Consider the following 13,099-nt stretch of genomic DNA (forward strand, 5'->3'; position numbering starts at 1 on the left):
TAAAATTGGCTAACATTTATTTCTGTGTCGTTGAGGATAAAATTTATTCTGCATGACGGCTTGTTTATATCCAAATATAGCTTGTTTTGGCCGATTATTTTGGGTTCAGCTAGGCGTAGCGAAACTTCTTTTATAATGGAGAGGAAACGTGCGATAAAAAAGTGGCCCTTTTTGGCAGTTTAATATAGGATTGAATTATATTTTCTACTCAACAAATTCATTAATTTTAATCCACTTAAAATAAAAACCCGAGGTAAATTTCGGAAGTAAAATCGTTGAGTGGCTTTTAGCAATTATGTTTATGAGTTAATACCGAAACCAAGCCAATTGTTCAAAAGTTCAGGTCTTTTGAATGGCCGGTGTTGAACAAACACGACCGTATGCTAAACTAGACTATTTTCCACTGTCCCCGGAGCTCCGGAGTCGTGTTTGTATTGGTCTCACACCCGCCGAGCGCAATAAATTAAACGAATTTCAAGTTCGTCAACCGGAAGTAGTTGTGCAATATTCATGAATTTAGTTGGTGCGAGTTAGCCGTCCCCAAACGAACTCGTTTTTCAATTTTATTTTATTATACGCTTGACCTCTCCACTGATTCAGACCGTGATCTAATAATCAAACGCGACATGAAAAGGTGCGGAAGAATAACGCAAAGAGAGGCGTTGTCACGGTTCGAGAGGGCGGAAATGATAAGAGCAGTGCCCCAGAACCCCTCTTATTATTTCATTACATTTCTTACATTCGTCACAAATTACAACAATTTGCAACAGTTTTAACGAATGCCCAGTTGTGGTTCATTATGTGTAAATACGGCAAATCTCTATGACATGAATTTCTATTGTATTAATTTATCTAGTGTTAGCTTTGTATTTCGACATTTTCGGAATGGTGACCGTGTTACAGACTCCGGTAATTATTATGATTATAAATTGCAAAAGCAAATCAATGTCACCAAAATCGGTTGGGCACAAACCAAAATCACAGACTTTTGAGTCCAAAAAGGTCTCTAATTTCCTAGTTGTACATTGAACAACAAAAAAACTGGAATCGAATTGAATGAATCGAATGCAGTTCTCCTGTTATTTCCTGATCAACACTTGTATTCCGGATAAGAAATTCGTTGTATAATTACTGACGATTGTTAGGATAAAATTTTCTGCCTAAATTTATCATCAAAACAAGTTTTTTATGTTGTCTGATGACTGTTTCGTTAATTATTGGATGTGGAGTTTGTGTGGGTTTTTGGTAATTTGGTGTAAAACTGCGGCACCCTGTTGATCAATTGTGGCTGGTTATGCAAGGGTGTGTTTGTCTCCCCAATATTTACAATAATTTTTCCTCGCACTCGGCACCAGCTTCTTGCTGCATAGGGTTGGGCGGCGCATCCCGCCGCCGCCGTCGACGCCGACGCAACAACTCCAGCCTTTGCGACCCATAAAGCTCCATCATAGTGCGGTGAACCAGGTTCGAAAGCGGACGCTCGCTAGCAGTCGCGTTTCCAGCACGCACGCTCCACTCTAAATTTATCCCGAAATATTTCCAGTGCTCGTAAAATGCGCGTGCCGTCACGATGAGATGTTATGGCGGCGGTGATCCTTCTCCTGGTGACGGCCATGGCCCTGGCGGCCCCGGACTGGACCGACTGTCCGTCGCCGTGCCGGTGCAAGTGGTCGTCGGGCAAAAAGACGGCGGTATGTAAGGGGGGCGGCTTCTCCGCCGTCCCCGACACGCTCGATGGCGAGATGCAGGTGCTGGACCTGTCGGGGAACTACATCTCTCGGCTGGGGAACGATGCGTTCAAAAGTGTCGGGCTGCTGAACCTGCAGCGGATTTTCCTGGCCACGGCCGGGATCCAGGAGGTCCACAAGGACGCCTTCCGGGATTTGACTATTTTGGTCGAGGTCGACTTGTCGCATAATCAGATCAAGAGTTTGCATCCGGAGACGTTTCACGGGAATGAGCGGCTACGCGTGTTGTATCTCAATGGGAATCCGCTGAGGAGGCTGGTCCAGGAGCAGTTTCCCCAGCTGCCGCATCTCCGGATTTTGGAGCTTGATGGCTGTCAGCTGGAATATGTTCACAAGAACGCTTTCGTGCATTTGAGTGTGTTGGAGACTCTGAGTCTGAGACAGAATTTATTGCGGAATCTTTCGGAGGAGGTTTTTATGAATTTTGCTCATTTGAAGACTTTGGTTTTGGAAGGGAATCCTTGGAAGTGCGATTGTGAGTTGCGCGGGTTTAGGGATTGGTTTCTCTTGAGTAAATTGAATTCGGTTTCTTTGACTTGTACTCAGCCTGAACGGCTTGAAGGCAAGTTGTGGGAAAACGTTCTTTCGGAAGAATTCGCTTGTCCGCCTCGCGTATCAGTTTTCCCCCAAAGTCAAGTCCAGGCTGAAGCTGGCGGAAATGTCAGTTTTGGGTGTCACGTGACTGGGGACCCGGAACCCCAAGTCTCCTGGCTTTATGAAGGTTATCCGATAAATCATACGTGGTTAGTGATTCAAGCCGAAGAAGGACTTTTAGATAAGTGGGCCAATATAAGTGTTTACAACGTCAGTGATACAGACACAGGTGTATACACTTGCACCGCACGAAATATTCTCGATAGTGTCTCCCTGAATGTAACTCTAGTGCTTCCAGAAGTGGTAACAGCCACCACAGTGAGTAAATCCGAGGGTGGTTTCTTATGGTGGGGCCTGTTGGTGGCTTTAGTGACCCTTGGAAGTGTGGGCTTAGGGGCTAGCATTGCTGTTTGCTGCCTCCGGGGCCGCAAGACCCAGAAGCGCATGAAAGCGAGTGTGAGCTTCACCGAGCAGGAGAAGAAGCTCCTGGATGTGAGTATCGCAACGACCACGGACCGCGGAACGGGAAGTTGCGAAGTTCTGGGTCCGGAAATGGAGCTGGATCCTCCGGTGCACATCACCATCGAGAGCGAGCCGCTGCCGCTGGCGGTGTTTCCGCCGCCCCCGGAGTTCGGCAATGTGGTTCCGTCAGCGTACGGCAACATCTTCATTTCAGTGTCAGTGAGTCGTGACCCTTCGGATGCTTCCAGATGTCCTGACTTGTTGGACTTGCCCCACAGGGCCAAGCCGGTGTACCATGGTATGGCGACGCTGCCGCGGCGGCCGTGCGCCGCCCCCCACTACGACAACATGGGCCCCCGCGTCACCGCCGCCGGTAGCTCGACGCTGTCGCTGCCCGGCGTGCCTCCGCCGCCGCCGCCGCCACCGCCCCCCCAGCTCACCCCCGAGTTTGTCTCTCTTTAACCTGACTCCTGGAAATCTTCAATTAGTGCCTTTGCTCACGTCACGGTCTCTTCTGTTTTTATTATTGTATTTCGCGTTCTGTGTGTTCCACTCCACACTCTCTTATTGTCGGTCATGTGTATACCTTTAGACTTACTGGCGCCACAACGGAGATTATGAGACTTTTTACCATCTTTAACGTTTCTTTTGTTATTTGCGTATTGTTGATCTGTTAGATAAATCAAATAAATTAATCTTTGTAATTAAATGATTTGTTTGCTTTATACGGGACGATGTACTGGACGCTGCTTAATTAGAAGCGCGAACAATAAATTGCTTCTGTCCACCAGCGAGCACTTCCTGCGAAATTAACTGATCATAACTTCCCGGCCTGGTGTTGGATGCGAGTTGTTTTGTGACGGCACGATCTCACGCTAATTACAAACATAATTAATCGTTTTTGTCCCGAACATGCATTCTGACACCGCCTGTATACACCGGTTCATAGCAAACTCCATAACAAACAAAAAAGATAAACTATTTTATTAAAAAAAAATAAATCAAGGCATGATTACCAGTGCAATATTCAAAAATACCGTTTGCATGTGACACAGATTTATCTAACATACAAAAGTAACTATGCAGGGTGACTCTAAAAGCATATTTTTGCTGCATTTAAAAAATTATAATAATCACGCAAAAAATAAGTATTAATAAGCGATTAATTTGACTTTTACCAGGCAAAAGACGACTTAATTTAAATTAGTTTACTCAGTAATTAATTAATTCTTAGCGTTCAGTTATCTAAACTTAATTGCTATTTATTGAAGTACTTCGCAAAACTTAAATTACAAAATTTTATTACGATTAAAATAATGTGAGCTGCACAGTGTGAATTAAAGACCATAAACAACCTTAATTTTTAATATTTTTATTTCTTCTTTAACGATACAAAAGCGTCGTTTATCTCAGATAATGATAATAAAAAATGCAATTTTTATTATTAATTAAATACATGCAGAGAGAAAAAATATTGTATTTTAATAGTCAACCCTAATTTCTGTGTGATTATTCGTGTTTGAGATTCCGTTAAAACTTATTTTTAGCAAACCCTGTATGTGACATGCATAATTAAAATATTAAACTTGGATCAATCGAGTCCCGTCATAGTATGAAATTATGCGCCCAACAATATTAATTATTAATACAACTTCATGAATTAAATTGGTCTAATAAACTAACGTGTAGGTATGTAAAAATACTATATTATTATTTTCCAACACCATGTAATTGAAAAAAATGGATTCTGTTGAATGTTATTCAATAATAATTTGTCAAAATAATCTAGGATACCCTTAACTATTTAAGTAGGGCGAAATAAGTTACTAATGACTACGAAAGAATATTTTAACGTAACAAAATTTAAAAACGTCTGACATTAAAAGTAGGGTTTATAAGAAAGAAAGACCAGTATTTTGGAAAATTTTTAATTTATATATCGGAGTACCAGAAAAAAAACAATAATGTCTTTACATCTTTGATTTGTGTTTAGACAGTAAAAATGCTAGATTAAAAATTATTCCTGCCAAATTACAAACAAAAAAATTAAGGAATGAAATTGCTGTTTCAATGCGTTCCAGAGACATTTCTGTATTTTATTCAATATTTTCTCTATGATTAGCTATTTCTCAAGCAGATTTTTAATTGACAGCAAGAACTTGATAAACTGGAAAATGTTGAAAAGCGACTGAAAGATTTCCATTTATTAAAGAACTTTGAATAAAAAATTTCATTTAATAATAACTGAAATGAAAATAAAAATTCCAAACTTTTTTCGATTGTGATTTTTTTGCACAGCGTGGCTCCAATTTCGGCCACCGCGCCCCGAAATGTGAACCCTCCCTTCAAGTGTGTGTAATCTGAAAAGTAGTGAAACCCTGCGACATCTTTTGTCGATCGTGTCTTCCCCTTTGCAGCGACGCTTGGAATTCAAACAACCTTCTTATACAGTGCGTGTTTTCGTCTGGTAATCCGAGGTATCAACAGGGCCACTATCAGCACTAACGGCCGCTCGTAAACTTTAATGTTTCTATTTGAAAAAAAACCTGTCAAAGCTCTGACGGTCATTGTTGAAGCGTCAAAGCTGCGGCTTAATGGCTCGCTTTCCTTATTAATGCCTCGTGTCTAATCCCGATAGGAGCGAAAATTCGTTATCGACTTAGAACACTCGGAGAGGGTAATTATGCTAATCTTGGCGGATCCTTTGCCACGATTACGCCACACAGACGTGTGAAAATAATTACAATAATTTGAAAGAAAGTTTTAATTTTGTTTTGTTCACTGGGCGACGCAGAGGCGGCGAACCGGAAGGGTTCAGTGACCAGTGCCCATCATTATTGATTGAAAGGGTGTGGGACCAGAAGAATGCAATTACCTGTCGAGGGCTGATTTTTGAAAATCGATGTCTACGCAGTGCGTCTCAGCGCCGGAATTAAAACAGAATGCAGCCCAAAGCAAACAAATAAAGATAGATCGGCCGAAGCCACAAATAAATTCGTGTCGACCGCACCGCTAACAGGCCTTCTCCGGCACCGGAGTCGGCGAGAATTCAAGTTCCGGGTCAGCGAACACTCCGGAGCGCCGATCGCCGCAACGCATTCCCACCCGCAATCCTGCAAACCGTACACGCTAATTCCATCAAAAAAGCTGCGAGCGTTTTTTCCTATTGAAAATCACCGGATACTTTAGAGACATTGTTAATTAATTTTTCTGCCAGGTGGAAAAAGGAAGCAAAAGGCTTTTGTGCTTAAACAGGATGAGTTTATTATTTTGGTTTGGCTGTGCCGCCGCGGGATGAAATTACAAAAGGAGGCCAGCAGTCGGCACGGAAAGGTAAAAGCACTCATCAGATCAACATTTCTCGCGTTTCAAAAATTTTAGGCTGTTTACCACAGAATTATGAACAATTTTTTAGTCAAAATTACAACACCTACTTGAAATTTAATCATTCCTCTATTGATAAACACGTAGTTTGTGGACGCAGTCTTTGCACAATTTTAATTTATAATTGGCAATAACTTGTTTACTGCACCTTTTGATAACAATTCCGCGCGTATTTCCGCACCTTCCCCTGCATGATGTTAATTTGATGAAATCCATCCCCGGCTTCAATTAAACGTCCACTTTGCGTCGGTTTATTTTTGTCATAATGCAAAGTCGCGACCGAAATTAAAATAATGTTATGCTTGAAAATTTGGAGCGGAATTAATTTATCCGCAAACACGGCACCGGACGATTATCGTCCTCATAAAACGCAGCGTAAAATTGGACTCAAAAATGACTCAAATTTGATAAATACTCGATCAATATTTATCTTGCTTTGGCGAATTGTTGATAAATGAAACTGCAATAACAACGATTAAATCTAATTCTGACAATTGCAAAATGACAGTTAATCGAATAGTTCATTTGAAATTCACTATAATTTTGTAATTGAATTTTGATCTTCGTTTAATTAGGGTATTAGCGAATTAATTAGGTAATAAATTTCGTTTATTGAAACAGAGGCGACGTATAAAAGAGAAACTTAATGGAATTATAATGTACTTTCACATCTAATTAATAATTTTTTCCGGGAAGTATTTTTATGCCTGGGCACGTAAAGGTGCGCAAAATTAGCTTTCTTTCAAACAACATTAAAGAATTTCGGTGGAGCTTTAGTTCGGAACTTTTTGTGAATAAAGCCCGGAGGAAACTTTAATTAACCTTAATTAAAATTAACGAAAAGTTTAAATATTTGGTTATTGGAAGTTAAAACAAAATGTAAGGTTTTTTGTACATTTTTGTCGGGCTTAAATTGTGCACTGGAATAACAAAAAGTACCAACTCCCATACGAATAATATTATTATAGTTGCACAAAAGTCTGATGGATGTTAGAATAAAACGTTTCCATTTGAAGCCGGTGCTTTTCCCCTGTTTGTCGTCATCCGTGAACCTAAGGTGACAAGAAGTATTTTTCCACAAGGAAGGCTGCGACATTACATGTAGGTTATTTCAGGAATTCTTGCAACGCTGAAAATGCCCTTTAATTGTAACACTTGCTTCCGTAAATACATTTCGCACAATTGCCACCGTGCAAAAATAAATTACTATTAAACTCTGTGGAGGAAAAGAAAATTAAAATCTTCACTCAAAGCAAACATGCACCGACGAAAATAAAGTCTCGTTAGTAGCTGCATTCGCTGCGAAATTTAATTAACAAACTCGCCGAAATAAAACACCCCCACTTATTTTAAAAGCACGAATTTAATTCAAAAATCAAAAGTGACAAAACGATGAATGAACGGATTGTTCCCTCAACCGGTAGAAGATCACGGGTTATTTGCTGCCGGTGTATTTTTAGCCAACAAGAGAGATAATTTTGGTTTAAATATAATGAAAATGTTCAGATCAATTTATTTTTCTTTGTGCCGGGAGCTGTTTTCGCCCGAAATAATTTCATTTAGCTGCGATAAACGGATAAATATGCGCTAACGAGTCTGCTTTACTTACAAATAAGCCGCTTTTTGAGGAGAAAAGGAAGCGGAAAGCGACAATTGCCCGGATTAGCCGAATCTACCTTGCTAAAAATGGCGACTTGGCCGCCATGTTGTCGCAAAATTAATATTCCGCGAGTAAATCATTATTTACAAACTTTCAACGCAATTTTCTTGCGCTACGTGCGAGGTGGTACATATGGGCAAAATTTAAATGAAAAATCAACAGGGGCATTGACAGGACACCGGGAATTGCCACGAGTCGTAAAATTTTGCGATATGTAGGTCTTCCGCGAGCGGAATCTTGAAGCGGGTCTGAATGGATTTTATCTAGCTAATTATGTATTCAAGCCCATAGAGTTCCAATTTTACACATTGCGAATATCAGTGGCGGTATTAATTAAATGTAATTCAAGTTTATTGCAGCATTAAGAATCTTGCGTTGATTTTCTCTGAAATTCAGTGTTTCCCCTAATCACATTAATGGAGAATCCGATGAATGCCGGACATTTCGCTGATTACCTACGTCCATAATGGAATTTGCTTAGGTAAACAATTGGCGGCGGAATTGCATTTCTGCAACTTTATCATAATTAATCCCCCGACACGTTTTAATCAAAGACGAACGTCGGAAACAATTCCGAACGGCTCTAATCATGTCCCGTGTCGAGTTTCGTTGGATGTTTCGTTCTTTTCATTTCAACGCCGCTCGCTGGAGGATTGTGTGAAATATGAGACAATCTTGTGGTTGGCTGACCGCTTATCCGGCGACTAAACGCCACAAAAAGCACTTTCTGCATAATCGCACCAAAGTTTTCCGAAATATCATAAATCACAGAAATCGAAACAAATTCTGACCAACCATGATGAAAGTTTTTTTAAGTGTCGAAAACTGCATAAATTTTATTTTGCGCAAAGCTTTGATGTAGAGTGGTGAAGAGCAGCTCCGAAATAGGAAAACATTTAGGGTGACATGCGGTAATACGATTTCCTTATGGAGCAAGAGGGAAATAAGGCCGATACGTTATATCAGGCAAATATAATTCGAAAAAATGAAATTACTGGAATGTGCGCTCGCAGATATCGGTTTCTTTAGATGTTTGTGTAATACACCAATAATGCAAATGCCACTCTACGGCCGCAACCTAATTACTTCCTAAGCCTATTTCCGAGCTTTCGAAAAATCCACTTTCCTAAGTGACGATGCACACTGGAATATTTCGCCGTATGATGCATTTTCATAAAATTGCAATATCTAGACTCGAACGTAAAACGCACCTCAGATGACTTCTTTATAAATTGCTCAACGTCTTGACTTTGATGGTTGCTTTTTTGCACGAATAAAATTATAAGACTGTCATGAAACTGGAGTTCTCGCGACTTGAGGTCGTAAAAGCAAACAACACGATAAAAATAATCATAATTATTAATGGAAGTGTGGGAATTTACTAAACATGGGGTGGATGCTGACTGTTTGTTCTGGGAGATTATTTGATCACACGGATGTATTGATTGGTGGAGAGGTCAGCATTCGAGAAAGATAAGTCAGCAGAATTATTCGCATCTATTCGTTTTTAATTTTTTTCCGGACCTACATCCTCGAATGCCATAATCAGATACGGCCTTGTTTCAGGAGGGTATCGCCTTCCACCCAAATTGTGGAGTTGTAGACTGTACCCTTGTCAACCTATGTAGCTTTGTGCGAAAAATTTGACGTTTGAATTAGAATTAGAAATTCCTCTTGCCACTGGAGGTTTTTCCGTAATCTTCTGCCAACTCTATGAATAGCTATCACGTAAATAAATTTACGTGCACTTAGAGGAACTTTTCACCGGTTAGTTTAGCGTTAGATATGTAACAAAAAGGATTATTTGAGAAGCGTTGAGCATAAAAATGAGCGCCGTGCAATATTCGCGTGCTTTTTTCGCTCTCTCGTTATATAAAACTTACTCGAACTGTATTATCACCAGCTTTGTGTTCGTTGCTTGTCTAAATGTATTCGTTTTTACATCAGTGAACTTTACAACCGATTTTTTGTGCGGAAAACAGGTGAACGAAGCCCGAGTTGACAATTTTACAACAAATCGAATGCAGAATTTATCGCTCCTAGGTTGTGTTTTTTTCGGTGGTAATTAAAATTTCTAGTCTGTTCACGTTGTTATTCTGGGAAACTCATCACCGAAGTGCGGCCATTAAAGTCTTAATGACGGCCATATTTGGCTTCCTACCCCATCAGTTTTAATACATTGTCAACGGTCTTCGGAAAGTTATCGATTGGAGTTGTGTTCCGTGGAAAATTAGCTTAATATTAAATAATATTAGAAGAGGCTGTCGGCTGGGTTTAATAATGTCAAGCTTCGAGTTATTATAAATTTGTTCAGTCAATTTCTTGAATCTACACAGGCACATATTAAATTCAGTGTGAACCCCATCTCGTATTAATAATATCCTCTTTCCAATTTTGCCCGACGTCTTCTTTGATCTGATTTCGTGTAAGTAATCGAAGTTTAGTGCTTCCGTTCCTAATCCCGAAAAATGCCGCGACAAAACGAGCCGGATTTATGTGGGAGAAATTTTCGTCAAAACGCCTAATTGACTATTGACAACTTTTGTGATAATCGGTAAGTTTTGCGCAGAAACGGCAACTTACCACGTGATTAATTAACCGCCTTTGACGCTAAAACTCGGATGATTTATCGAATTTTGCGGAATAACTTCATTTTAATTTTTCTTGCGAAATGAAGTCATGCGTTATAAAGACGTGCTTTATCTCCAAATGTTTCGCATGCTTTAATACGTTTTTATCAAAGAGCCGGCTTTAATAAAACAACAGAAGCTTTGCTACATTTTTAAACATTGCACGGGGAAGTTGCTCGAATATTCGGGATTTTCGCAAAAATTACAAGGGGTTTCCTATTTAAGTGGCTAATTAAAATTTGACAAGTCGCAGTGTTTGGCTTCTTGTACAAACCTTCAGCTCATTAATATGTTCCGGCCTGCGTTTCAATTAGGGTCACGTGTCGATTACAGGCATTTGCCGAATCAAATCAAGCGCAAAAAGAAGAAAGATATGCCTATTTCCTTTGTGATGAACAAAGTTTTTAATTAGCTCGTTAAAACACATTCCGAGCGTTTCCAATTTGCCTGGAAATCTAAGTTAATATTATTGAAAGTTTAAAACCGAATCTAACTGTTTCGATCGATCCGAATTTCGGCGAAAATAATGAAAATTTAATTGACGAACGCAATCGTCAATAAATGGACGGACGTAGGCTCTGTTTAACGATGATATTACGTGAAAGTCGGGCAATTTCAGAACCGCAGCCATAAAGTGGCCAATATAACAATGGAAAGATTATATTGGCTCTTACATGTATATTTATGGGACCAAAATATGGAATTCCTGCATACTGAATACGAGCGAATATCCCATTATCTGAGTTATGAGATTAGATATTGTACGGAAAAACTAACACTTTTAAATATGACCAATTCGAGCAACGGTGCCCTCGAGGCTCCTTCACTGAAAAAAATATCGGATACCGTCCCTTGATACTTTTAGCTAATTCACCACAATGTGCATTTAAACAGTTAATTAAAGTAAAAAACACAGTCGGGAGAGTTTCAGCTGAAATAATTAGAGAATTTCGCGTTCAATTTGCTAAGATGAGAGGAAATTGTTAAGTCGTAGTGGACCTGTTGGCAGTAAAAAAACACTTTCGGTGCTTTTGGAGGTAAAATGTAATAAAGCTAAGATGTTTCGATGCGGCTTGGCTAATTTATAGTTTTATAAAGTTAATTTACGTGGAGCAAAGGAGAGGATTTAATTAAATTTTGAAATCCCATAATTGAAATTTTCTTTTAGGGCGTCGCTGATAATTAGAGAAAGGACGGAGGAGCTTTGGGGATTTAAGATAATAATTGTTGATAATAAAAAATATTGTGAAGTTGTCAGGTTTGAAATGAAATCTCATGTCAATACTTTTATTTCGAGTTGGAGGTGGATCTAAAAATAAACAGTGGAGCCCCAGTTTGTTTTGTTCTCGTTTGATCGGTTTTAAATTTATTGACGAAACGGCTAGTTGTGTAACGAAAAACTTGCATAACGACATTGTAAATTCCAATCGAGTGTTGTGGACGCCCAAGTCCGCAGAATCCCAAATTTGCGATAGTTTATTTTGGCTTATTAAAACTTGCAAATTACGTCGTTTGAATTCGTCGATGATGGTTGTTCGCCTTGGGGTTAGTCATGTTTGAAGTTTTAACATTTGCTAAACTCCTTCATTATGCGAAGAAGAGTTTAATTAACATTTAGTTTTAGTATAATTCCGACTTGTGTTCGGGTAATTTCTAGGAAAACAATATGTTCTTATTAAATTTGCTGGTGTTCTTTGTCCCCCGGTGCTCCATAATTGATAGTAAGAGCTGCGAGAGGGATGAGCATAAATGACTTGTTGATAGGAGTCGGGGGGTTTGTGCATACTTTTGTGTTTTTGCGTATGTAAGCGGCTTTCATGGCGGCAGCCGAGTGGAATAATAAAGAATTCATATGCGGTTAGAAGGAACAGATCCGAAGGCATTTAGGGCAGCACACCGTGAGCTCAAACAGCTAGACAAATAGCGCCAGGTTTTACTGAAATATGCACGATACAAACCCGCTTACTTTATATTCGTTTGGTCGACTTGCCGGCTGCAAACTCTATGCTTAATTTAATTGCTAATCGTGCAAATTGAAATTCACTTTCAATAACCATAAGTTTACTTGTCACGGGACGCTTTAATGTAATAAGAGGTTCTAACACGCACCGTACTTATGGATTCTCACACCCCGATGAGCTACAATTTCATTTCGTACGTTTCTTTTACCGAGGGAAATATTGCGCCAAATCAGTGGCGTGACGACAATCATCTCGCTTCATACTTCTTCTTTATTTTCACTTTCCATACGTGGAAGCCGTAATAAGTTTGTTCAGACGATTTAAGGGCTGGCAACGCGAGCAACGCAGGATTTATTATAAATGATTCCAATCTATCCCGCACCTTTTTCGCATTATGAACGTGTATATTAAATTTTGAAACCGGCGCATCCACCAAAATTCACAAAACTATCGCGATAATTACTTCACGTCCGCGAGTTTGTTTTGCCAATAAACTAACGTTATATTAACGCAAGAAACGTTTTCCAACTTCTTGTGGCTAAGTAATCATTAACTAATTACTTATTAATATTCTCGCTGCAAAGTTAATTTTGAAAGATTTAACAACACTTGCAAGTTAAACTAATTATTATTTGTTTTCTACCTCAAAACTGTGCACCG

At 39.5% G+C, this 13,099-nt stretch overlaps 1 protein-coding gene across 2 annotated transcripts; it reads left to right on the top strand.

Moving 5' to 3' along the window:
* Positions 1-1,421: 1,421 nt before the first annotated feature.
* Positions 1,422-3,513, top strand: LOC662901 (reticulon-4 receptor-like 2). Of its 2 annotated transcripts, XM_015979593.2 has the most exons (2): positions 1,422-3,023; positions 3,083-3,513. In XM_015979593.2, the coding sequence occupies exons 1-2, from the start codon at positions 1,581-1,583 to the stop codon at positions 3,179-3,181; spliced, it is 1,542 nt and encodes a 513-aa protein (XP_015835079.1). In that variant the 5' UTR covers positions 1,422-1,580; the 3' UTR covers positions 3,182-3,513. The 2 variants fall into 2 exon arrangements, with proteins under 2 accessions (XP_015835079.1, XP_974068.1); XM_968975.4 differs by having other exon boundaries at positions 1,422-3,513.
* Positions 3,514-13,099: the final 9,586 nt, after the last annotated feature.

This window comes from Tribolium castaneum, chromosome 9 (genome assembly GCF_031307605.1).
Source record: "Tribolium castaneum strain GA2 chromosome 9, icTriCast1.1, whole genome shotgun sequence".
NCBI lineage: Eukaryota > Metazoa > Arthropoda > Insecta > Coleoptera > Tenebrionidae > Tribolium > Tribolium castaneum.

What these genes read in the sequence shown, in the direction of transcription:
- LOC662901 (XM_968975.4), top strand. Translation starts at nt 1,581, where the DNA reads ATGGCGGCGGTGATCCTTCTCCTGGTGACGGCCATGGCCCTGGCGGCC.